The 26999-nt window shown below is 42.7% G+C and overlaps 1 protein-coding gene across 1 annotated transcript in view; it reads right to left on the reverse strand.

Moving 5' to 3' along the window:
* Window positions 1-26999, reverse strand: part of ASTN1 (astrotactin 1) — a gene marked incomplete at its 5' end in the record, with an annotated part of 375021 nt that overhangs the window by 98807 nt on the left and 249215 nt on the right. The window contains 3 exons of the mRNA XM_027776744.1: window positions 9019-9169; window positions 9688-9825; window positions 17480-17554. Of these exons, the coding sequence (XP_027632545.1) occupies window positions 9019-9169; window positions 9688-9825; window positions 17480-17554 (364 nt within the window). The remainder of the gene's footprint in view (window positions 1-9018; window positions 9170-9687; window positions 9826-17479; window positions 17555-26999) is intronic.

The following is a 26999-nucleotide window of genomic DNA, read 5'->3' on the forward strand; positions in this document are numbered from 1 at the left end:
CAGTTAGTGTAACGGCTATGTCGCTGGACTCCCACGTAGTCGACCGCGGTTCACGTCCCAGACCCGGTGGCTTAAAAAACTCACGCTGGGCGCGTGTGCGTGCGTGCCCAAGATCCCGAGAGGAGAATGGAGGAGAAGGGATTGCGGCGTGACCATCCCCCCTGGGGGGTGATTTCTCGCTTTCTGTCTCTATGTCTCTCTCTGTCGGGCGAGCGCACGCGCCCTACAGTGAAAATCTCTCAAAAAAATAAAAAATAAAAATAAATAATAAAAAAAACCATGTGGGATTCAGTACATTAACCTTGATGCTATCCGCTAGCTCTGGGCTAGACACTCTTAAAGTGAAATATTTAGCTTTTCTGTACTTTCCAGGAATGAGAGCAAAGGAGAAAATCAAAGAGATGTCAGGTCCTGGAAAAGACAGGGGCTTGGAAGCTTCATTACATGGCACCTATTACATGCCAGGCGGTGGTCACACCCACGACCTAACCCATTCACAACATCCCCACCCTTGCCCTGTGAAGTGAAGAGCGTGATCACTCCATTTCACATACTGGAAAACCAAGGCACAAAATCTGACTTCCATAGAGGCGCAGACCTGTTAATGGCAGGACCATATTGAAGCCCTGGCAGGCTGGCCACCGAGTCCCGGACTCAGCCTCGCATCGGCTCACACCATCATGAGCCTCTTACACTTTGTCGTTAATTGAACACTTACTGGGAGCCAGGTGCCACGCTAAGTACTTCCTGTATTTTATCTCAAGCATGCTATATGATCCCTGTTTAAAGATAAGGAAACTATTAACATTGCCAATTAATGCATGGACTCTACCACACTGGACTCCATTTAAAAGCCAATGACATTTTTTTTACATCCTGCTCCATCTGCCCACACAACAGAGCCTGTGCATTTTCATTAGCACTGATCCTTTCAACCAGGCTAGAAGGAGCAAATAACTCGCCCAGGGTCAAGCAGGTAGAATGTGGAAGAGCTGGCGGTCTGTCCAGATCTGACTTCAAATCCTGGGTTCTTAGTGACTGTGCTAAGAGTACACATTCCATCAGATGGCTAACACAGTCCTCCAAATACCAAACCCAGATCAAACCAAAGCAAAACCTTCAAAATTCGGTGGAACACGGGTATACGCCTCTCCTCCCGCCTGCATCTGGCGGCTTGCTCATTCTCTTTGCTGCCATGCACCTCGGCCAGCAGCCCAGAGCTGTCAGCAGGTGTGCCTCCAAAAACCCACCTCTCCTCCCTCCTCCTTTCCCAGCTGAAGGTCACAGCGGGAGATGCACTGTTTGCTGACACTAATTCCACAGTTTCCCAAACAAATGGCCCCCTGTGGGCCTGCCACCTTCCAGACTGGTCCATCCCCTTTCCCTCCATGAAGGCAGCTGGAGTGCTGGAAGGTGACAGTATTTAAAGAAGCTTCCATAGGCTGCCCTGTGCTGTGTAGACCCAGATGTTCCAGATGATGGTAAACTAGCAAATGAGGCAGCTGAGGATTGTGCCCCATGTTTGTTAGCCCCCCACTCATCAACTTGCTGGGCTACCCAGCTGTCAGGCCAGATGTGCCACCAGAAGGGTGCTGGCTTCACCACGGTGCGGCTGTCCAGGCATGGACACAGTATCGAAACATGGGAGTTTGGAATTAAATAGTGTGCACTGGTAGCCATGAGGTTTTTGCTTGTTTAGTTGGGTTGGTTTTTTCCTTCTACAAGGTTTGCCAGAAGCCATCACAGAGATAGAGCCAGTCCTCTTGTTATTCCTGCCCCATGTGGCTTCAACCCTTGTACCTGACAGCTATTTCAGTCACCAGCCAGGACTCCCAACCACCCAGTTTTTTTTCAGAATGCTCCTTCAAGCGTGATTTTTGACAAAGACTTCACCAAATGAAACACAAGCAGGCTTTATTCCAGAATTCCTCATTCCAGCATAGCCTGCCTGGTTTTAATGGATGACAGTGCTTGTCTCAAATTGGACCACCTGATATTCACTCTTAGGAGATTTAGAGAGAAGACACAGTTACTTGTGTTGTCCAAGGTGGATTATTTTTCTTATTAACAAATCTAAGAATAATCATAACAGCTACCAGGAATCAAGCAATTCTTTGTTCCGCACAGTCTACAGTCTACAAATATTTTCTCCAATCTCAACAATGCAGGTACACTCTATCGTCCCCATTTTACAAATGAGCAAACTTAACCTCTCAAAGACTAACTTCTCCTTTTCTTTTCTTTTGTTAGATTATATCATAGGGTGCATGCACTCACCAAAGAGACAGTGAGAGGGCAAGTGAAAAATTACCCACCCCATGAGGTGACCACACCGCAATCCCTTGTCCTTTATTCTCCTCTTGGGATTTTGGGTACACACACATGCATCTGGCATGAGTTTTAAGCTGCTGGGTCTGAGACTTGAACCACAGCTGCCTTGTAGGAGTCCAGTGCTCTACCTACCACGCCACCTGCTGGCCCCGGCTAACTTCCTTCCTTAAGATCATAGGAAGGGGAAATGGCAGAATCAGACTTTGGGACTATTTCTGACTCCAAAATGCGAGTGTGTTCCTTCTATTCTGCCACGCTGCTTCAGCAGTGTGATAGAATGTGGCTCCACCAGAATCCCTAGAGAAATGAAATCAATGCATCTACAGGGTAAAGCAATCCTATAGATTCATTGTTTGTCTGCTTAAGCAATTATTGGGATATATTCTCGGGGCAAATATGGATTTTAGATTCACCCTAATAGTCCCTCTTTCTCTCTCTCCTCTGTCTCTGTTTCTCTTTTATACACACACACACACACACACACACACAAAGTGCATGCAAATATTTTAGGACAAAACATTACAAATGTCCAGGATGATAGCCTTGAAGGACAGACAGGCATCTCATCATTGAAAAAAAATGCAGTTATCTTCACTGCACTGTAACTTATTTGGGCTGCAGTTCAGGGCAAAACATTTTAGAAAGATTTTTTTGGGGGGAAGGGTGAGGCCGAAACCAAAAATCATGTATTCTTCTTAAGCCTCGAGAACAAGAACACCCTTAAGGAACTAATCAATCAGATTCCCATGATATAAATTGGTTCTGGGTTTTGCCCGAATCTTACTTCTGCTGTTATATTCATAGTCTGAATTCCCTTGACATCTATACCAAAATATGAAGAAACTACAATCTCCAAACCATCAGGTATTTACAGCTAGAGCTCAAATGTTGGAGAGAAACTGCCTCCAGAAGGAGTGTGCAGTTTCCGTCTTCAAGGGCTCCATGTTCTCTTCTGGCAGTAGATAATCCCTCCACTTGTTCCTAGAAAGGGAACGGTTTACCCAGGAGAAAGCCCCAAGGTCATTTCCTAACCCCTCTTCGTATAGGGTACATTTAGCAGTTCCAGGGAGTTTATAAGCAGCAGGCTTAAGAAAGAAAATTCTGGGCCATCCTGTGGCTTGGTGGTTAAGGCAGTTGAATCCCACATAGCCAACTGCTTGGTTCTTGACCTGAACCCTGTGGTTTGAGATACACAGTGGGCATGTGTGCATGTGTACCCAACATCCTGAAAAGAGGGAGACATGGAGTAGACAGGATTGCAGCATGACCATACCTTATGGAGAGCGCTTTCTCACTTTCCCTCTCTCTCTGTCTCCAGAGAATGCACATACCCTTTGGCAAAATAAAAATAGAAATAAAAATAAAGGAGAAGAAGAAGAAGAAAAGAAGAAGAAAGAGAAGGAAAGAAGGAAACTCCTTTTCTTATGGTATCAACTATCTCCATCAAGAAGATCTAATAAATGAGTTCATATTGCAGTGACCTCTAAAATACTCAAGGTTAATCATCTTTCACGAGATTCTCGTGGCTTCTTGACTTATTACCAGTCTAAGGCATAATTTGCTAATGAGATTAAAATGATCCAACATCTTTTTTTTTTTTCTCTTACTAGCTTTCCCCTCTTTTCTACCAATATTTTAGGTGGAATTCTTACTGAGGAGACTAGTCAAATCTGGCTAAGGCTGAGCTACACACCACCTCATTCCAGATCATGAAGTGGATGCCCTGTTGGTGAGTGCATATGAGCGATGAACATATGAGCATGTTTGGGTCTTGGGGAGAAGAGGGATACCTTCCTACAGCTGAGCCTGCCTCACCTTACCTGGAAAATTTCCTACCACATGTAGCCATGCTTCCTACTTGACATGGGCTCTCTTTACTAGATGGCAGCCCTACTCCTTTCACAAGTAATGATTCCCACAGCTTTCTGATGGACTCTGACATGCAAGCCTGCGCTATGCAGGACTTCTCTCAAGGGGAAAAGTTTGATGGAGTTACATTTATATTTCAGGCTGTGAGAACTTCCTGCCCCCGTTTCTCTGAAAGCCTCTGAGGTATACTCTTCTGCTTACTGTCCTACTGAGAGAAGGAGAGATGGTCATCCGTAATGGTCTCCACACATCTGTGCTCCAGTAGAGGAGAAATGACACATATCATGGGAAACCATTGTGGACAGCATGTGGAGGGAAGGGCGGCAGGGTCACTGAGTAATTCAAAGCTCATTAGCGCTTCCATCAAGGAAGGTCATGTGCGCACAACATAAGAAAGCAAGGCGTTTCCCTCCCACAGCACAGTCTGTTCACCTAAGTACATGCAAACGTTTACAAAGCAAAGAAGTATTACAGTATAAGCTGTCCCTCCTTTTTTACTATAACATTGAAAATTGCTTTTAAATTTCTTTTTTTGTCGAGAGAGTTTTTTTTTTTTTTGAGAGGTTTTTGCTATAGGGCGTGTGCACTCGCCAGCCAGACAGAGAGAGACATAGAGACAGAAAGCGAGAAATCACCCCCCAAGGGGGATGGCCACGCCACAATCCCTTCTCCTCTATTCTCCTCTCGGGATCTTGGGCACGCACACACACACGCCCGGCGTGGGTTTTAAGCCACTGGGTCTGGGACACCAACCGTGGTCGACTACATGGGAGACCAGCGACATAGCCATTACACTAACTGCTGGTCCCTAGAGAGAGATTTTTGCTACAGGGCGCCTGCACTCGCTGGAGAGACAGAGAAAGAAAGTGAGAAATTACCCCCGGTGGGATGACCACGCTGCAATTCCTTCTCCATTCTCCTCTTGGGATTTTAGATACTAATGCACACATGCCCAGTGTGAGTTTTAAGTCACCAAGTCTGGGATTCAAAGTTCAAATACATGGGAGTCCAGCGACATACTCATTATGCCATCTGCTGGTCCCCTGCTGTCAAACTTTTAAACACAAATTTATATTGAACCCTAATGGGTAGGTTTGATAAGAAGGACAATGGTTAAGCCTGGAAGTGTAGACGTGCAGTCCTACTGAGAAAGTCTCTCCAATCCCCACTGCCATTCCCCAGGGATGGTCCCTCCAAAGATGTCCACAACATAATCCCAGGAATTTATACACGTGTCATCAAACATGGCATAAAGGACTGTACATGTGTTTAACTTAAGAATCTAGAAATGGAGAGGTTAGCCTGGATTGTCTCAATGGGTCCAATGTCATCACAGGAGTACTTAGAAGCGGAAGAGGGAGGCAGAAGTGAGAGGGAAAGGGTGGGGCACTATGAAAGAACGGTCAGAAAAACTCACTGTGCTGCCTTTGAAGATGGAGAATGGGGACATAAACCAAGAAATGTAGGTGGACTCTAGAGGAGAAAGCAAGGGAATTAATTCTCCCCTATAGCCTCCAGAAAGGACAGAGCCCTGGTGACACTTTGCTTTTAGGCCTGTGAGTCTCATGTTGGAGTCTCTTTCAGAGTTGTAAGACAGTACATTTGTGTAGCTCTAATCCCCTAAATCTATGGTAACTTGTTACAGCAGCAGTGAAACAATACAAAGATTGTACAGTACTCTTGGAAGACCTTATGGGGCCCTATGGAACACAGAACTGCCGCACTCATGCTTCAGAGTGGGGTCACTGCTCCCACTGGGCACATTAGGCTCATGAATAAGATCTGGCCATCAGTGATGGGCAGCGACCTCTGCTCTGGGGACCCTCCTGAAGCTTCAGCAATTCCTGCCTTTTGGAGAGTGGTCAGTCTTGGAAGAGCATGACTGTGGTTAGCATGGATCTGTGCCTTTCTTGGCTATTTGTTTTCTGTCCTCAGAGTCTATATAAACACCAGAGCAATTAACTGGGTAGCAATTAACCCTGCGGGAGTCCGTGCAGAACTGAGAGACGTGCCCTGCCTTCTAGAAAGAATGGAGGTTGAGCGGCTAATGTCACCAGATAGTGAATACCACCTGTCTGGTTACCACTCAGTCAGGGGAATATATAGGTATGAGCTCTGTCTCTTCCCACATCTCAGTCCCTTTCCTAGGTTCCTGAAGGGCTAACAGGTTCTGAGTTTTGCACCTCTTTCACCTTTAATAAAAAGTATGCCTTTCTTGGGAAGCCTTACATTTCAGCACCCAGAGGACTGGATATAGGGTTAATGTGGAAGGAAAGAAGGAAAGCAGCCCAATTCTCAAACTGCAGGTGGTGCAGCTGATGCCCCTGTCCCTAGTCCACCTCCCAACAAGAAACCATTCTGCTAACATAATTTATTTTTATTTATTTATTTATTTATTTATTTAAATTTTGACCAGAGAGAAACAGAGAGAGAGACAGAGAGAGAGAGAGAGAGAGAGAGAAAGAGAGAGAGAGAAGGTCAGAAAGCAAACCACCAGGTCCTGGCAATGTGGGAGTGTCCAGCACCTAACCACCAAGCCACCTGCTCACATACTTGAGGGACAGTACTGATGGCCAGGAAGTCAGGTCCCTGTTCTCCTTCTCAGGAGGATCACAAGGATCATGGTGGGACACACGAGCTCTCAGCCCTTCAGTCCTCCTGCCTCAGTGATCATCTGCTTCATGGCCAATGAGAAGCAGTGAATTGAATGTGCCTGCCAATCGGCCTGCTCGCCTGCTTCCTCTAGGAGTCATGTGGAACCAGTGACTTCCAAGTAATATGCTAATGCCAAGTACTGTTATAATTGGATGACTTTCTGAGGTGGCTCCAATTCTAAAGTGCAGCAGCCTTATAGCAAATGCATATTCATTGTAACTATTCCTGCTAGCTCCGTCTCACAGATCACAGTGTTAAAAGTACAAAAATCTATCAGCAGAGCTATATGCCACATAAAAGGGGCTAGGACCACCAACAGGAGGCATCCAACAGGAAAACCTTGACGTGCTCAGGAAGGAGCAGAGAAGCGGCAAGAGAGGAAGAGTATATTCGTGTGTGTATGTGTGTATGCATGCTCAAACTCTTATGGGACTGAGGAGAGTATAGGCATGTGTTTCTATACTTAGAGTGACTCCAGACAGCAATGAGGAATGACAGGTTAATGTCTGAATAAAGAAATGCAGGCTAAATAGCAAAAAAAAAAGAAAAAAAAAAAAAAGAAAGAAAAAAGAAAAGAAAATGAACAAAAATAAGTCTTAATTGTGTCCCAACTGAGAGTTCAGTGGTATTGTCTCCTGAGGAACACAACCAGTAGCTCACAGCTTACACCATGGAGCATGCACCAGCCAAAGGGAGGGGAACGCTATGGTATGTCAGATTATCCCCAGGTGCCTTTGGAAGATGTGACCGGAAAAGCATTTTCCTTATATTTTCCAGATAGCCCTCATTCTTCCTTCCCTCTTTATAATGATATGCCAGGTTCTCATCCTACCTGCCTTCAAAAAAAACTTTTCATATCTTTATTTTCTTTACCTTTTCACACGAACAAGGTTCCTGTCAGCTGCTGCCTAGTTGGTAAAAGTTTGGCGAGGCCATAGAGCTAGGAGTGTCCTACCCAGGACCCCAGGTACATATCCATCTTTGATGGAGAGCAGCTCCCAGAACAGAACAGGTGTTCAGAAGGGGAACAGAGGAGCATGAACAATGGCATTAGCTCAGCATCCTCACAGCTTGCCCTGCTCTGGGTCCCCTCACACAGCAGAGCTGTCAGATTGGGAAGCAAGATGGGGCATTGTATCCTCCCCGGAACTAGAGGCTCCTGGCACTTCCCCCTAATGCTGCAGCACCATGTGTCTGAGAGAATCACCTCTCCTCTATGCTCACTCTCCACGGATTTTCTGCCTTCCTTCTCTATCTCATTCCCTTTCCTCTCTTGACAATTGCATCTTTCTGCTCTTTAATGAAGAGAGGGAGGGAGACAGACCATCATGTTGACAGGCAAGATGGTGGCCAATAAAAAACACTTAGTTCAAATAGTCTTATTAGATAAAAGCTGCACATATTTTTTAAGTGTTTTGAAAGTTTATTTCTTTTTTTCTTCCATGAGAGAGGAAGACAGAGGTAGAGAGACAGTCACTCCCAATGGTGTCCCCAGGATGCCATCCACCCCCAACCACAGCAGGCCAGATCACAGGCATGCATATACAAAGGAGCCTCAGAACGCAAACCTGAGACCTTCCTATGTGTCCAGTATCACAGAGCATCACATTACACAGCCTCACCAGCTGGCTCAGCATTAAGGTAGCCCAATTTCATAAAGCTAGTAGAAAAAATAGAAACCCACCATTGGAGAAGGAGTTTATTGCTGTGGTCTCAAAGGACACAATGTTTACTTAAATTTTTTCTCTGTCATTCCTGACATAACTTTTATCATGATGTGAGCTTTAGGTCAATTTCTCCTAAAATTTCTTATTACATTTAGAGTTATCGTCATGGCATTAAGCAACTAATTAGTTCTCAAATAATTCTCACCAACTATCTCGCAAGACTAGAAAGAAAAAAATCATGCTCTATAATTTATGAAATTCCCCTTGGATAGTTAGAGTACACATAGTTTGGTGCCCATAAGTACTCCTTGATTAGCTGAGTGGTGATCAGCTTCTTGTGCCTATCAAGAGAAAATTCCTAATTTAGACTAGATGGTGGCTACGTATGAATCATGTACATTTCACCTACATACATGCATTGCATTGCACCTTGTGTCTTCTCTCTCCCTCCCTCCCTCCCCTGACAGAAACTCCTAATTCGGCAGGGCAGACATACCACACAACCAGTGGAGTCCAACTTGCGATCTGAAATGCAGCGGAAATTCTTACTGCAGCCACCATTGTCCTTGCTGCAATCACGCACTGGCCCAAAAGAGTCTAAGAGGACCTCCAGGCTGTCGAAGGAGGATGAAGTCATCAGCTCCTCCCTACGGGAAGAAGCAGTGAAAGACAGGGAGGAGTGAAGGGGATTCAAGACACTACAAGCAGCATCACATTCCATGTCCCTATCTGGTCAACTGGATCGTGTCTAACCCTCTCTTATAAAAATTGAAGACCAACCACACTCCGAACCATGAACTAACAAATTACAGGCATTTTCTGTATCTGGGAAATGAGCCAAGGCTGTAATGCTGGTCAAAGAAGGAGGTTTAAACTTGGGCAAGGAAATTAACATTTTATTGCCTGTCAGTCCTTAGGGTATGTAAGAAGTGCTTGCAAACTCTAATTTTATGTCTTCTTCCAGTGAATGAGCCTTGGGGTATGCAATATTGACCCAGATAAAGAGCAGATCCTGGCACCATGTATGGGGAAGTTGAGGGCAGACTGCCAGTTTCTACTTTCAGCTTGTCACGCATGACTCCTTTCTCAGAGTCTAGAATCTTCAGATATTTCCTCACTCAGTCTCCCAAGTCAGATGCAAGTTTAGTACCCTGAACAGACTCACCTGACCTCCACAGCATCCTCCATCACTGTCATGTCCGTCTTACACTTTGCAGATGGATTGATGGCCAGTTCAGCGGGTGGAATCACAAAGCTCTTGCTGAGGGGCAACCACATGCCCTCGCCAAGGGTGTAGGTGAACCTGTAGGGGCACCCAACACAAGGTGGTTAGGACGAGGTGCGGCCAACCTCTACTGGAGGATCCAGCTTTCTGTCACCAGCAGCTTCTTTCTCACCCTTCTCAGTCCTCTGCAGGAAGGGGAACAGAGTGCCATTTTATAGATGAGATGACCGAATGGAGATGAGATGGCCTGGTCCTGTTCACAGAGCCAGAGAGCTGGAAAACTGATCATGGCGCCTGCTCACTGGCTATCAGGAGTGGTTTTTCATCAAGTCATAAAAAGCAAGTTCCAGCTGTCTTCAGATTTGAAGCTGGGATTTCCCTGTTTCGAGTCAGATATAATCGGAAGCATTTTAATTGAAGAGAAATGTGGGCTCCCACCATCCCCATGGCTACCACAGTGGTAGCAATGGTTTCTCTTTGTGCCTGGAAGAACCTAACAAGGAAAAGGAAGGAAAAAAGCTCCCCTTCTTTGGCTTCCTATGGCAGGAACAGAAATTACTGAAGCCAGGAGCCTTCAGGGAGAAGAAAAGGGGGGGATGAACAAATGAACAAAACAGGCCCAGCTGTATTCTCTGCTCTCCTACCCACACCCTTAGCTAACAGTGCTCACCCTTGGGATACAGGGAAGTTTCTTTTCTTTCTTTCTTTCTTTCTTTCTTTCTTTCTTTTTTTTTTTCTTTTATTCTTATAACAACGGCTAAAAGGAATAAAAGAATCCATCAGCATTTCAAGGGAAAGCTTAAGGAAACCATGAGAGATTATTTGTTTATTTATTCATTCATTTCATTTCAAAGGCATTCAAATGCTCTGTGTTCACAGTCAAAAATAGTCTATGGGATAAAAGCCAGTGTGGGTGGGATGTCACGAGGCTGTGGCAGTCTGGCGTCCCCTCCCAACTTAATGTGGAGGGAGGAACAATGGAAGGATGCTTGCTATTAAACAGAGCCCAGCCCTTGATCCATTAGCACGCCAGTCACAGTGCTGCAGGTCAGAATTCTGCTTCCTTCTGCTCCCCTCCCTGGGTTGCCTGAGGTACTAGGAAATCAGGCTGATGACTTGTGATCTTTTACAAAAAATCTGGTCCTCTTCTGAATGCTGGCTGCAGAACCACTGACTAGGGTTTATGTAGGTACGGGGCAGCCACACTTCAGGATCGTCACCCACGTTCTGACAGAGACCCCTTGGTGCTAGAGCAGCTGCCATATTGACTGCAGGGGATTCCCATGGACAGGCATGGCCACTGAGGAGAGAGATGTGACAATTTAGGCAATTTCCTTCCATTTCCATCTTAACTCTTGGTCCTACTTCTTACACATGTTGGGCAAACCTTGTCATTAAGCAGCACTGAAATACTGGAGGTGCTCTTGCTCTGAAGGAGCCTGTGGAAACATCCCCCTAAAGGGGCATGAGGCACCAAGTGGGGCTAGGTCTGTGCAGGAGGCACCTGAAGCAAATAAGGAAAGCCCTTACCTGGGGAGCAAGAAATAAATAAATAAATATAAAATAAAAAGCCCATTGCTTTATTCTCTCTGATGTAGCTGGTGAAACTGAAGGCATGACAGCCTTACACACACACACACACACACACACACACACACACACTTTATCTGGCAAGATTAACGAGTTGATTCTGGATAAGTGACTGCCTCAAGGTGCCTAGAATCTGGGATTTATGGATGAATATAGGTTGAAGAAAATACCTTCCAAGAACTTGTATGATTTCACTTGGCATTTCATAATGGACATTCTTGAGATAGCATCATTGTAATAAGTAGGTTGGGGTGGGGGGCACTGCCAATATTATAATATATTGTTTCATAAAGAACATCTATAAATTTGAATGGTCTCACGGAGGAAGGCAGCTGATGGGACATAGAAGTTAGGGTTTTTTTGGGAGAGGTTTTTGCTATAGGGCACGTGCGCTTGCCAGGAAGACAGAGAGAGACAGAGAGACAGGGAGAAATCACCCCCCAGGGGGGATGGCTATGCCGCAATCCCTTCTCCTCCATTCTCCTCTTGGGATCTTGGGCATGCACGCACACACGCCCGGTGTGAGTTTAAGCCACTGGGTCCAGGACTCGAACCGCGGTCGACTACGTGGGAGTCCAGCGACATAGCCATTATACTAACTACTGGTCCCAGAAGTTAGTTTTTTAATTCTTTTTTTTTAAAATGATTTTTTTGAATTGGTACAGAGTAACAAATCTGTGAATTACAGCTTAAACTTTATATAATGAATTTCAGGGAATTGTCTGGTACACCTTTGATGGTACATTTCTTTTTTTGGAAGAGGCGGTCCATGCTCCTCTAACTCAGTTTCCCTCTCTTCCTTGGCACTCAGTAATATTCCTAAAGGAAAAGATAGCATCTTGGGCCAGCAGATGGCATAGCAGTTACTTCACTAGACTTCCACATGGCCACCGTCTCTGTCTCTCTCTCTCCCCAGTAAAAACAAAAAAACAAAAAACAAAAACAAGAGCTAGTATCTTTCCCCTACTGGAACTGTTTAGCAGCACCCTATGCCAACAAGACAAAGTTCAGGACTTCAAAGATGTCATCCAACCACCTCCTCAGCTTCTTTCACCAAACCCTGCTTCCAATTCTGTGTTTCTACAATGCACTGCCTGTAGTTCCTAAAGTTACCTAATTTTCTCATCTCTTTGCCTTTGCTCTTAATATTCCACTTCTCAGAATTTTCTTCCCTCTTTTCTTCATCTGATTTCTATTCCTTTTAAGGCTCTATTAAGTTCTCAGCCTTCCAGAAAGCCTCCAGGACCTTCACCATTAACCTTCAGGCTGAGCAGGAGACTCTGCTCCATCCACCTCGCACAGAGGCCATGGCTACTCCTGAGATATTGACTATCCTTGTCTTCTCCCACGTTCATCATCAGTACTAAGAATGTACTCTCTTGGACAACAGAGGGCAGTTCTTTGTTATCTTTGTGTCCCCCACAACCTCTGTCCCCAGGAGGGCACTCAACAAATACTTATTGAATGATCAATAAGAAGGCTTTGTGGGACCAGCAGTTAGCATAATGGCTATGTCACTGGACTCCCACGTAGTCGACCGCGGTTCGAGTCCTGGACCCAGTGGCTTAAACTCACACCGGGCGTGTGTGCGTGCATGCCCAAGATCCCAAGAGGAGAATGGAGGAGAAGGGATTGCGGCGTGGCCATCCCCCCTGGGGGGTGATTTCTCGCTTTCTGTCTCTCTGTCTCTGTCTCTCTCTCTCTGTCTGGTGAGCGCATGTGACCGATAGAAAAAAAAAAAAGAAGAAGGCTTTGTTAAGTTCCTTAGTCTGCACAAACTTCTGGGGAAGACAAGCTCAGTGCCTAAACTGAAAGTGGAAGTGCTGGTGAAGATCATCCTCCATGTAGAGCATAATATAGAGGAACCTCTGGGTCTAATGGTCAAGATGGACCTGGAGTAGTTAGAAGAGAGAATTTTGAATGTCCCCAACACAAAGCAATGACAAATGCTTGATAGATGGCTATCCTACTTACTCTGATTTATAATCATCACACATTATAGTTTTATACTAAAAAGAAAAACCACATGGTACTCCATGAATATATATCATCATTACATGTAGATTAAAAATGTTTTTTTTAAAAAAAATGGAATTGGGTTTGAACTTCTTAAGTGCATGACAATTTCTAAGATACCATACTGGACCAATATAGTGACCAAAGCACTGTAATCTTTTAGGTAGGGTCAAAGTGAACCCCTGCAGGGTCTGCAAAGTCAGAACTTAGAACTCTCAAAGGTGCAGGTGGTTTGTAGAGCTGGCTCATTATCTTTACAACAGTCCTCCAAGATTGGTAATTTGGCTCCATTATATGATACCAGTTCATCAGTTAATATTTTAACAAGATTAGCAAACTACTCAAAGTTACCCCTCTATAAGTGGAGAAATTTCTGTTGGTCTGGTTATTAGGTGTGGGTTACAGCAGCTTTCTAGCCCATGCTGGCTTATTCTTATGAAATCCTAAAGTTATACTTCAGCTGCATAATCTACTAACTCCAGAAATCAAATATAGAGCAAGCTATCAGGGAAAAGCTGTGCCCTAAAATCTCATCTGTCTCTCATTCATGCAGATTTGGCAGCAGCAATCTCAAAAAGCCACCCAGTGGAAGTTGGATGAGCATCTGGAATGCTTTCCCAGGTTGGGCCTTCTCTTGTGACAGTTGGTAGTGACCATTGCTGTTCATGGCTCAGCTGTGTGCTGTATCCTGCACGCAGCTCTGCTCAGGTGGAGTTTGAAATTTTTGTTCAGAGGCAAAAGTTCACCAGAGAGTGCTCAGCAGAGGAAGTCTGTGTTCCCGTCATGGCTTGGCATAAAGTAGGATGCGGTAAAACTGGGAAACAGCTCCTGACTTGGCATCTTTGCTTTTCCCAGAGTAGGCTGTTCAGAATAAAGTATTGTTCACCAGGGTACATTTGGGAGGAAGGTCCCTGAAAGGTAAATTTGGTCTGTACCAATCCTTGACACCACAAAGTCTAATGGAATGAAGTGATCCCAGCTACAATAGAAAAGAATCTTTGTCACTAGAATGAGTTCGGTGAAAAGACTCAGTTTGAAGTCTTCTGGGACACTTTGATTCTAGCTTGGATACTTTCCAGCCCATGCTGGCTCATGCTTTTGAAATTATAAACTTTTCTTTCATCTGAAAAATCTACTGAGTTTCTCCAAAAACCAAATATAGAACAAACTATCAGAGAAAACTGTGCATCTGGGATTGCAGATTACCAAGGTTAGGTTGGGTCTGGTTTCAAGACCTTAGGAAGGATGTTAAATGAGCATCTGCAAATATCTATTCAAGTTCTACTGCATTCAAAATTTTATGTTAGATATTAAATATTTAAGGTCATATATTTAAAATTGTAACATTCTCCTTTAAGAAGACCATTTCACTGGAAAAACAATAGGCAAGTTAAAAATAATCAGAAAATAAAATAATTGACATTAAATATTATAGTCAGTATGTCATTTAGAATTGGAGGGAAAAGTCATTGTGGATTAGTGCAGTAGATTGGAGAAGCTTTACACAGCGTTTCTGAATCCTGGCTGCAGATTAGAAGCACCATAATGCTTGTAAAAAACACTCCTGCCCTGACCACACCTTCTAGAATATTTTGATTAATTGGTTTGTGCTGAGTAAAATCCTCAAGCATTTTTGAAGCTTGCTGGGTATTTTCACAGAGGATCAGGGTTGGAGGCTACTTTCTGGGTGAGACTATAAATTCCTGAAGTCAAGAACTATATTGGCTATTTTGTTCGGTCATATCTACAGCATCTGAAACAGTGTTTTGTAGTAGAAGATACTCAACAGACATTGGGTTTAGCAGAGACTGGGTCTAGACTATGAAAACATGGTATTTATATTAGGAGGAGAATATGCAGTTTTACTAGAGAAAAAAACATGAACGGATGTGCAGAGGGGAGGAGGATCTTCAAGTTATATGGGCAGTGGATCAGTTAGAAGACAATGCCACTGTCCACAGTGCCACAGAAGAAGAACAACTTATTTAGAGGGAGTGGTACACTGGCATTCAACGATGGAAAGATTTGAATATTAGAATTGAAACTTTATTCTATAGATCAGGAAAATGTACAGTACTTTGGAATTTATATCGACATTAAATCATGACAAGCAAAGTAGCAATAACCAATTAAAGTCATGTAAGCAGACAATAGATTTTTCCAGAATGGCCATATAGTATTTGGTTTACTCAGATCCTAGAGTGGTTTTGATTAAAGTTCCTCATACCTAAAATAAGTAAATCATGACTTGTTACTGTCATTTGAGAGACTAGGTTATCATTATGTTAAGAACTGTTATTGGGACCAGCAGGTGGCATGGTGGTTAAAGCGCTGGATACTCCCACATGGCTGACTATGGTTTAAGCTCTGAATCTGGCAGCTTGCTTTCACACTTTCTCTCTCTCTGGTCAAATTAAAATAAATGAATAAATAAGTAAAATAAAATAAAATAATTCTTTAAAAAAAAACCCTGTTATTATTAATTACTTATTGATTAACCCACTGATACCTGAAATAATTAACCTCATAATTAACCTCTCTCTTTGCTCACATAACTGATGCCCTCTGTAATGCTTGAATATCACATCAGGTGGCTCAAAAAATTTGAAAAAAAAAATAGTGCTTGTGCAGTTCTCCTCAAACAACAATTTCATTAAGACCCTCATTTTCCAAAATGTTAGTTTTCAACTTTTAGGGAACAGGGAACTTATCCATGTTAATCAGCCAAAACCCACCAGTCTCTCCATCTGCCTTATCTTTATCACTCGTCAAAGGGCCTGGCAGACTAGCACTAGAAAAAAGGGAGAAAAAGTCAGCCAAATGATAAACACTGTTGGGAAGTTTAAATGCCCAAGTCACAGAGCAAGAAATATAGCTGACATCTCTTGCAGCTCACATCCTCAAAAGCAGCCTGTGGCCAATGCCATTAACATGACCTAACCTGCCATGGGAAAGTCACCCTTGAGAGAACAGGGCAACGGAAAGCCCTAGGAGGGAGCAGTCCTGTAAATCTGCACTCTAGCTAGGAGCGTGCCCGAGGAAAACACTGCTTTAGCCAAGCTGAGTCCATCCCACGCTACCAGAAGAAGCTAGAGCAGCTTGGCGGAGAACTGTAATATAAGAGGCAAGTGCAGGAACAACGATTAACATGTAGGCCAGGAATGGCTGGAAGGAGGGTCTGGGGAAGGGGTTTGGAAAGGTAACAGTACATAAGCAAACTGCATGAACCTAGTGAAAAGGATGTGAGCCTTCCATGTGCTCCACACTGTTCACCATTTCTCCAACAATGACATGTAGTAGTTGAATTTATTTTTGGCATCAGGCACTTGCAAAAGACTATTCACTTCCTCTAAAAGAGGGCTTGCTAATGGAGGGTGATGTACTCATGCCCATATTGCCAGACCAAGTCACTTGAGTGGAGGTTAGATTGACAGATATGTAGAGAATAAGATCTGAGTTTGGAAACAAACTCATGTTCTAGCAAAGACCTGGTGTGAATTAAATTTTCTGAAAATCCAATAGGTTGTGACTGGCACCCAAATTCTTCCTCTGCTTATGGACCTTTCCAATATGTGCTATTCCCTGGTATGTATGTAGGTAGAAATTTGGGAGGGACTAGGGTCATCCAACTTGATCAGGATAGAGTAGTAGCAAAAAGAAAATAATGAAGTTTATAAAAGAGGTAAGACAGGGGTGGGAAGGATTAATTATGGACAACTTAAGACTCTATGAAAAGTATGTAAATTAGATGCAAAATGGGGAGGCAGAACCTGACATTAATTGCTTGCTCCATGCCAGATTCTGTGACAGGGACTTATATTTCCCTCACACCAATGCAGCTGGACATGTAAAATGCAGAAACTGGAGGCTCTGAGAGGTTAGGTAAATTGTGCAGTTCACAGAGCTAACAAGGAAGGAAGCCAGGACCCAAACAGCATCTGTCTGATTCCCAAATCCTCCATGCTATCACTGGGCATGATGTGGAAGCAAGTGTTTTTGTTTCTAGGTAGGCAGAACAACTAAAGTGTTTCTCATCTTGTATTTTACCACTAGAAAAAAAAGTTCAGAGGAAGTGGGACATGGGACTTACAGACACACATAAATGAGTCCCTAGACAAATACTTACCTGAATATTTTATCAGAGGGCTGCTCTCCCAAAACCAGGTCAAAGCCTCGCTGAAATATCGTGTAAGGCCAAGGCCTAAAAGAAGAAACATCCTTCAATTAAAGTCAACTCAACAAACACTCCCTGAATATCCACTGTATGCCAGGCACCATGCTAGGCTGCAGATGAAGAGGACACAGACCCTGCCCTCCGAAGTACAGTATGTCATCTCTCACATGATCTAGAATCTTAGAACCTGGACAAGAATAGGCTCAAAGTAAAAATTTCTGAACAATTTGGAAGGTGCAATTTAATAGCCATGACCATTAGAACCAATAGAGAATAAAATTATATGAAGGAAGATCTCACATAATCATAAGTAATCATGTTTCAGGTGTATATTTATAGAAACCTAGCTTTGCCTCACCTAAGGAGGGAAGTATCATTTCTTAAGAAAGGCAGTCTTTGGAACCAGTTGTGGATTCAAGTTCTGTTCTGCTGTTGAACCAAGTAACTGACTCGAAGCAGATTATTTGATTAATCTTGGTTTCCTCATTTAAAAACATAAGATTAATAAGTGTTGCCTCACAGACCACTGTGAGATTAAATAAATCTCTTGGGCAAAGGCCACAACTCATACAGAATCTTCAACATGTTTTCTCTCTTTGCTCAAAATGACATGAAGACTGCAACTTTGACAGGTGCCATATGTCTTCAAATGGTTTAATGTCACTCATTCAAAAAGAAACAATCGGAATGGTATCTTCAAATAATTCTTAACTACAAGTCTCGCGAGTGAACATCTAGGTGTTGCTGTACATACTGCAAAGTAACAAAACTATTTCTTGTAAATATTGTATATCTTTTTCAACCCAGCAATCTAAGCTCTAAAATTATTCATTCAACATCTTATGTTGATTACTGAGCTACGGCACATGCCGCATGAACTTGACTTTGCTCTCACATAACTAACAGTTTCATAATGAGCTAAATTATTGAGGATTTTACCCTAGACATTTCTTTTCAAGGACTACAAAAAGTCAGGAGAATAAATCGTAATTATTATTTGGGGCTAAATCTAATACTTAGAGTTAACATAGGGATTATCAATTAGGAGGCTTTGGGGAAATGCAAGAGGTCGTTCTTGAATGACACTGTGAGGGTGTCATTACTGGCATTTAGAAGGCGGCTAGATGAGCTCAGGACAGGGCCACAACCAACATTTGCCTACATCCTGCAAACTTTTGAATGTCACAGTGGACACAACTTAGGAGTTAAAACTCACTTATAGGGGCCAGCAGATGGCATAGTAGTTACATTACGGGGTTCCTCCATTGCTGACAGTGGTTTTGTCCTGGACCAGGTGGCTTGAAAATCATACTGGGTATGTATGCATGTGTGCCCAAGATCCCAGGAGGAGAATAAAGAAAGGATTGTGGCATGGCCATTCCCCTTGAGGGAATGATTTCTCACTTTCTCTCTCACTGTCTCTGTCTTGCTTGCTCTCTCTCTCTCTCCAGCAAGTGCATGCACCTATGGCAAAAACTTCTTAAAAAAAAAAAATAAGCCAAACCAAACCATAACAAAACAAAACTCACTTATAATGATTTGAACCTAGATGCTAACTTCATTTACATATAAGCACAAAGAAGCTTTCATAATTTCAATAAATGATGAATTTCTGAGGTACAAAATGAGTATGTAAATTGAGGGAAGATTATGCATTGTGTAATCACTCTGAATCACCAGCGTAGCACATGTGTATCAATCTACGTTGCTCTTACCAACTCTCATTACCTACAACATTACAGATAACATTCTGGTGATCTACATTAGGTGTAAATGTTTGCCAATTTTACGACTGCTTCTATGTAATAGAGTGTTTACAGATAAAATAGTTATTATATCATTATAAGTTTCTTATTATTTAAGGATACTAAAAGAGGTTAAAAATACGTCTTATGAAATCGGGCTTTGGGTCTGATAAGGTTGAGAATCACTAATTTAACCGATTAACTGTAAGGTAGTTGGTAGTTGTAATGGGAGGCCCCAGGGACTATATGAAGGGATGGCTAGGATGAATGTGTTCATTTTTTATGCTTACTATTTATAAACACTTTCTTCCTGGGATTCAATTTAGAAATACCCTTAGGCAACAAGAATTGGCTCCAAAACATACCCAAACACTGTACTATGAATAACCCTTGCATCAAATAAGCAGCTCCCCTCCCCCAGGTGTTTTTCGTGTTTGCTCTGTTCATTATAAGAGAACTCACAGGGTAGAGTTTGAATCTGATTCTTTTTTTTTTTTTTTGGAGAGGTTTTTTGCTATAGGGTACGTACGCTCACCAGAAAGAGAGCGAGAGAGACAGACAGAGAGACAGAAAGCGAGAAATCACCCCCCAGGGAGGATGGCCAAGTCGTAACCCCTTCTCTTCCATTCTCCTCTCGGGATCTTGGGCACGCATGCACAAGCGCCTGGCCTGAGTTTAAGCCACCGGGTCCGGGACTCGAACCATAGTCCACTACATGGGAGTCCAGCGACTTAGCCATTATGCTAAATGCTGGTCCCTGAATCTGATTCTTTATTGCTGAACATTAAGTGGTGGCTTATGAGTAGCTAAAAAGTATGTATTAATTCAAGGAAAAGTCTAAAACTCATGAAGAAAAAAGTCCCATATAACCCTAGACATATAGAAAAGGCGATAAAAAGAGAAGAGGGTCATGCACCTTCATCTCATCTATTGGAGAGAATCACTTCTTATTTACTGTCATTTTGATTATTTTATTTTATTTTTATTTATTTATTTATTTTTAGAGAGATTTTTCACTATAGGGCGCGTGCGCTTGCCAGACAGACAGAGAGAGACATAGAGACAGAAAGTGAGAAATCACCCCCTGGGGGGATGGTCATGCCACAATCCCTTCTCCTCCATTCTCCTCTCGGGATCTTGGGCATGCACACACACATGCCCAGCGTGAGTTCTAAGCCACCGGGTCCGGGATGCAAAACGCGGTAGACTACTGGGAGTCCAGCGACATAGCCATTATGCTAACTGCTGGTTCCCAAGTTTGATCATTTTAAATAACACACATTTTGCCTTCTAGTCATCTCTCATACTCAAAACCGGTACAATGTGTAATTAGAGTTAATTCTTGGCATAGTTCCTGGGTTGTTTGAAAATATATTTTGAGGAGCCAAATCTCAGGACTGGCATTGATTACAATATGAACAATGAACTGTTTAGAATGACACAAATGAACCTGTATTCTAGCCATAGTAAATGAATCAACGAGCTCAGAAACACTTATTAAGCACATGTCCACATGCTAGGTAGGTTAGGTCCAGGAGACCTCACTGTTCCCAGTGATCCTGGTTGGCTGAAAGGCTGTGAGAGGGATTACAGCGTGAAACTCTATTGAGGGTGCTTCTCTCTCCCTCTCTCTCTCTCTCTCTCAAAATAAATAAATAAATACACTGATAAAAAGTCAACTCAGATTTGAAGGGCTAAGACAGGTAGCATAGACCCTGCCCTGGCCACAGTAGAGGCAGCAGTGGTTAGGACACGTGTTCCGGAGTGAGCCTTCTATTTTTGAATTCCAGTTTAGTTAGCCACCAATTGTTGTGACACCTTGGGCAAGTCCCTTAATTATTCTGTATCCTCATATCCTCATCTGTAAAATATGGTTAATAGTAATACAGATGCTCCTTGACTTATAATAGGGTTACATACCAAAAAACCTATTGTGAGTTTAAAATATCACTGACTAGAAAATGTATTTAATAAACCTAACCTACGGAACATTGTAGCTTAGTCTAGCCCTCATTAAATGTGTTCAGAACACTTACATTAGTCTACAGTGGACAAAATTATCTAATACAGAGCCTATTTTATAGTAAAGTATTGACTTTCTCATGTAATTCATTGAATAGTATACTGAAAGAGAAAAATGGAATCGTTGTATGGGTAGTCAAATCCAGGTTCTACTGAATACATATATTCACTACAACACTATTCTAAAGTAGGAAATCTTCAGTTGAACCCCTGTAACTTGGGACCATTTGTGGTCATATCTATATGACCAGGTTATTATGAGGAAGAACTAGTTAATATGATTAAAATGCTCAGAAAAAAAAACTAGCATTTAGAGAGTGCCATAGACGCATTAATTAAATAACTTACATTGACTAATTACCTGGATCAAATATAAACACTGTAAGGAGTGATTCCCAATTTCCTACAGAGGAAGAGGTCTCCTGTCCAAGGCGCAAAGGCAATGCCAACACCAGCTTTAACTCAGATTGTAAAAGTACTTGGATTGGTTGGAGAGGAGGCAATGATGTGTATGAGGAGGTAAAAGCACCATCACACCCTCTCCTACCTCCCACTCAGCAATCGCCTCTCAGGGCAATGCACTGTAGAGTACTGATGTTGACACAAAGAGAGGGAGAAGGACATATTGTGAACTGGCAAGAGAAGTCAGAGAGCTGCCAATTGTGCCAGCAAAGGAATAAAAGGACATTTACTTATTGTCTTCTCATGGATCAGGGATCACCTGCCAGAGAAATGGGAATTCTTATATGATTTATTTAGCAAATATTTATGGAGGTGTATTGAGTGTGAATTGTGGTATTAAGCAATAGGAATTGGGATAAAGAGATTCTTGCCCTCCAATGAATCTACAGTCTTCTAAAGAAGGACATGCAGGCTCGACAAGCGGGTGAGAATGAGGAATGGACTTACAGGAGATAATGTGGCTGTGGGTGGTAGTAGAGCACCCATCCAGGGTGCAGAGAGGGCTGGGTGCGGGCAGTGCTTGTAAAGATTGCAGAGAGCTCTGCACACATACGCAGAGAGGCCACAGAGAGCTATAAAGGAAAAGGCAGGGGCAAAGGAACAACGAGTGGGACCTGAAAGTCACCCAAACACATTAAAGCTGATTTACATGAAACCAAATGAAAAAAGGAAAGGTCTCAGCATTAGGGTTCATTGGATATAAACGAAAGTAAGAAAATCAAACTAGCCTCACCACAAAGAGGCCCTTCACTGAGTCAAACATCCAGGCTTAGATAGCAGTTGTCTTGGGGATGCCTAGAAGGAAGTTTACATGCCCTTACCATTATCCCTCTCCTTTCTTTTCTGCTTCTCACTTTGGGCTTTAGTCTCTCAAAATTGCCAGTGGGTCTGGTGGATACTTGGCCTCCCAAAGCTCTAACTTGAAGCACAGAGAAGATACTCCCCTTCCTCATCAGGAAAAATGAATCAGTCTGGGAACAACCTGGAGCAAGGTCTGGGGCCAGGAAACAGGGTCATCTATGCAGATGGAAACCCCCATTGCCTTCCAGGGCTGGGGCTGGGGCTGAGGAGAGAGGGAGCAGCTCACTAAGCACCTCAGCTTCCATCTGCTGTGGCAGTGTGAGTGCTGCCCATCAGGAGTGGGTGGCATTACTAAGCAGACTGTGCCAATATTAGTTTGGTGGAAAAGACTCCAGGCTATCAAGGAGCCCATGGCAGTGTCAGGTCAGATTTAGGTAGGAGGTGAACCCTGTCATTGAGAGGAACCCTCAGCTTCTTATCTCCGCTAGGATATGTAGCCTTAATCTTCTCTGTCCTGCATTGGGCAACCCACTCACATCCTCTCAGTTTAAGAAAATTAGCAGAATCAGAAGTGAGAATAGAGCTTTTTTGTTTGTTTGTTAAAATCTTCATTCTGACAAATCAAGACCCTGAAGATTGTCCTCCCACATGGGCAGCTACAGATGGTTTTCATCAGGCACATCGCAGGCCAGCGCGGACACCATCGTGGGTCCATTGCCTCAAGCAGAAGTGTTATGTGTGCCACAGAGAATCCCACTGTCACGGAAGCATAGCAGCCTGCAGGGCACACACAGATTGTGTGTGCTGAGAACCACCACTAGGCTTGTGTTTGCCTTTTCTTTTCTCTTCCTGTCTCACACAATTCCATAAGTCTATTTGGAGTCTTCTCAAAGCACTACATTTAATAAACCTAACCTAAATTTAATAAATGTAAACCTAAATTTCCAGGTTTTTCCATTTCTCTTCCCAACTCCCTTCTTCTTCAGGACATGTCAGCACTGCAGGAATTTCTCTTAGTCTTGGTTATGTTCTGGGCTGGAAATTGGCTGTGACCTTGACTTAATGCTTTCCCTTCGTTCCGGATGCTTGGTCATTCCTCACTATGTAACCAAGAAACAACAGAATGGGTAAAGACCCCACATGGCCATCCTGGCTGGACGCTGCCTTTACATAGGCTCGCTGAGTGAAGAAAGGGGCAGCTTCTGTATAGATAAGAGTCCTTCACATGCTGCTTTGGGAATAAGTTTTATTTCCAATTTTCCACCTAACTGTGGTTCCTGGACTCAGAAGCCATTGGCCAGCAAGCCTAGTGATGGGACTTTGTCAAAGACTTACTGCCTCTGGGGTGAGAAGAGGAGTATAAAAACGTGGAGAGAGAAAGTAGGTAACTTTTGATAACCTCAGTATCCACTAAGGGAGAGCAAGGGAGAATCTACGTATATTTGAGTCTATATATGACATATGTACGTGGGGCATGTGTGTGTTCTCTTTGCTAATCCAGTGTAGAAGAAATGTTTCAGTGGAAAGCATTGATGAATAAAGCATTTCACGATGGGCTTTTAGCAACGAGTCGCTTTTTCTGAACTTATACATTCTTCCATTGTTAATTCAAGGGACCATTTTACAAAAGAAAATAATTTGTTCATAGTTAAATCAAAGTATATCCTTTCAAGCCTGTCTCTGGCCTCTATTAGGCTAAGTTTCTGGAGGAAGCATAGTTTTCAAAGTTTCTATTCAACTATTCACAACCCTGTGGGGTCTCAGGTTGGGATATCACATCCAAATATAATGAAATTGCTTTGGAGCAAATGTTCCTTTCTTTAAGTAAATACATTTGTTAATGAAATTGCTTTGGAGCAAATGTTCCTTTAAGGAAATACATTTGAGAGAAGAGAGCAGTGAAACAAAGAGAGAATGAAACTTGTTTAAAAAGCTGCTTCAGGAGATTGGCAGTTTGCAAAATATATAGGAGAAGGGGTGAAGAGAAAAAAATGGCACATCCAACTACGCAGAAAGTTGACCCATTCTATGTATGTAGTTCAACCATTTGTCCTGATGATGATATGAGGGGATTATGATGTGCCGTGTCTTCAAATCACTATCAGGACAGGGAAAAACAAGCACCAGGAATGATAGATTCCTGGATTACCTGGTAAATGTGTGACTTGATTAGAAGTGAATAAGGATAAGGATAGATAATAATGCCCAAAGTCTACATAAAATGCTTTAGGGCCTCGAGGCCTTTGTGGATGTTGCTTCTCTATCTGGCTTCCTCCCTTCCTACCATCTGCTTGAACAACTTATATCATTCTCTAAAACTAGATTTAAAATGTCTTCTTAGGAGCCAGTAGTTGGCTTACCAGTTACGTTGCTGGACATCCATATGGCTGACCATGGTTCAACTCTTGGACCTGGTGATTAGAAACTCATGCTAGGCATGTGTGCGTGAGTGTCCAAGATCCCAGGAAGAGAATGGAGAAGGGATTGTGGTGGCATGGCCATTTCCCCTGAGGTTTAATTTCTCTCTTTCTCTCTCACTGTCTCTGTCTCTGTCTCCAGCTAGCATCTCTCACTGTCTCTGTCTCTCTCTCCAGCTAGCACGCATGCCCTAAGGCAAAAACCACTAAAAAAAATGTCTTCTGAAAATAAGCCTTCCTTGGTTCTCCATGACTAAGATATGCCCCCTTGCCATATTCACCCACGGCATCCTGGACTTTTCCTTTATAGAACCTGTAACTACAGTTAGTACATTAAATATTTAGTTAGTATTTTTCCTCATCAGTTATAGAAAACCTTGTCATCATGACTGCTATATTGTAAAGTCATTATTGGGTGCCACATAGTAGGCACTCAATAATAAATAATTCAAGCACACTGCAAATGAGGCTGAGAGTCAGACAGACCAGAGTTTCAGTACTGGATGAGAAAACCATTGAACTATGTGAGCTCAGAGAAGTGACATGGTTTCTTTCAAACTCAGTATTTACATCTATAAAATGTGGATAACATGGTACCTGGAGTCATTAACTGTGGTTCACTGGCAACATTCAGAGCCCATTGGAGGCTGGTGGTCAAGGATTTAAAGTGAGACCAGTGTAGTTGTCAACTGCGTTTGTGCAAATGCAGAAATGGAGCTATGAGGCTGTTTAACCAGCAGTGGAGTGTTTCAGTGGGTAAACTAGAACTCGAGTTGTTCAACAAGCATGCAGATATTTAGCACAGTGCTTGGTGCGTGGAATAAACTCAACAAACAGTAGCTATTATTTATTAGAATTAGCATTCCCATTTGGTGACTAGAAAGTGTATTTTTAACGCTACATTTCAAAACTGAATCGTGATGATCATAGTATATTTTATAAACTCATGTTATCTTTTAGGATATAAATCTTATGTAAAGAAAAATTGAATATTGATGTGATTATATTAATTATTTAATGTCTATTAATAGGTAAACAAATTCATTTAGAATTTTTTTATATAGAAGAACATATCTGTTAACTAGCAAAGTAGCTAGGAGTGTAGGCTCAGAAGTCAGACTGATTAGGTTTAAAATGTGGGTCTAGCACTTATTAGCTCTGTGACCTGAGATAACTCATTAATTCGTGCCATCAAGCTATTCTGACCACTTCCATTCTTGCCAGTTGTTTCCTGTTCCATCTTCCCTCCACATTTCAGACCCTGGATCACTGTCTTCTTCAACACTTCTCCATACTTTTGATAACCTTAATAGCCAGTAAGATGATCCCATCAATACTCCAACCTTTGACCTTTCTCCTCAAATGATCCTGTCTCCTACCCTCATTCCCATGGTCAAAACTCAGATCACCAATATCTGTAACCTCTCCTTGGCCCATTTTAAGGCTATCTGACCATCATTCCCTACCTTCCAAGCTTACTATTATTGCTATGAAATTTTCTGTCTTCCTGAGGCTTAATCAACATCTATCCTACCACTATTGTCCTGACACTCACCCACTTCATAAATGTATATATACACACACATATATGTATATATTATACACACACATATGTGTGTGTGTGTAGAGAGAGAGAGAGAAAGAGATACAGAGACAGAGAGACAGTGAAAAATCACTTCCCAGGGGAGATGGCCACACCATAGTCCCTTCTCTTCCATTCTCCTCTCAGATTTTGGGCATGCTCACACACACACCATGAGTTTGAAGCCACTGGCTCTAGGATTTGAACTGTGGTTGACTACGTGGGAGTCCAGTGACCTAACCATTATGCCATCTGCTAATTCCAACAAATATATGTACTTTTCTTTTTTTTTAACTTTATATATTTATTTTAATTTGACTGGAAAGGGACAGAGTGAGAGAGCAAAAGAGAAAGACAGAGAGAAAGTGAGAAAGCAAACCACCAAGTCCAGGACTCGAACTGTGGTTGGCCATGTGGGAGTCCAGTGCCCTTAATCACCATGC

The sequence above is a fragment of the Tupaia chinensis genome, unplaced genomic scaffold (assembly GCF_000334495.1).
Source record: "Tupaia chinensis unplaced genomic scaffold, TupChi_1.0 Scaffold000710_1, whole genome shotgun sequence".
Classification (NCBI taxonomy): Eukaryota; Metazoa; Chordata; class Mammalia; order Scandentia; family Tupaiidae; genus Tupaia; species Tupaia belangeri.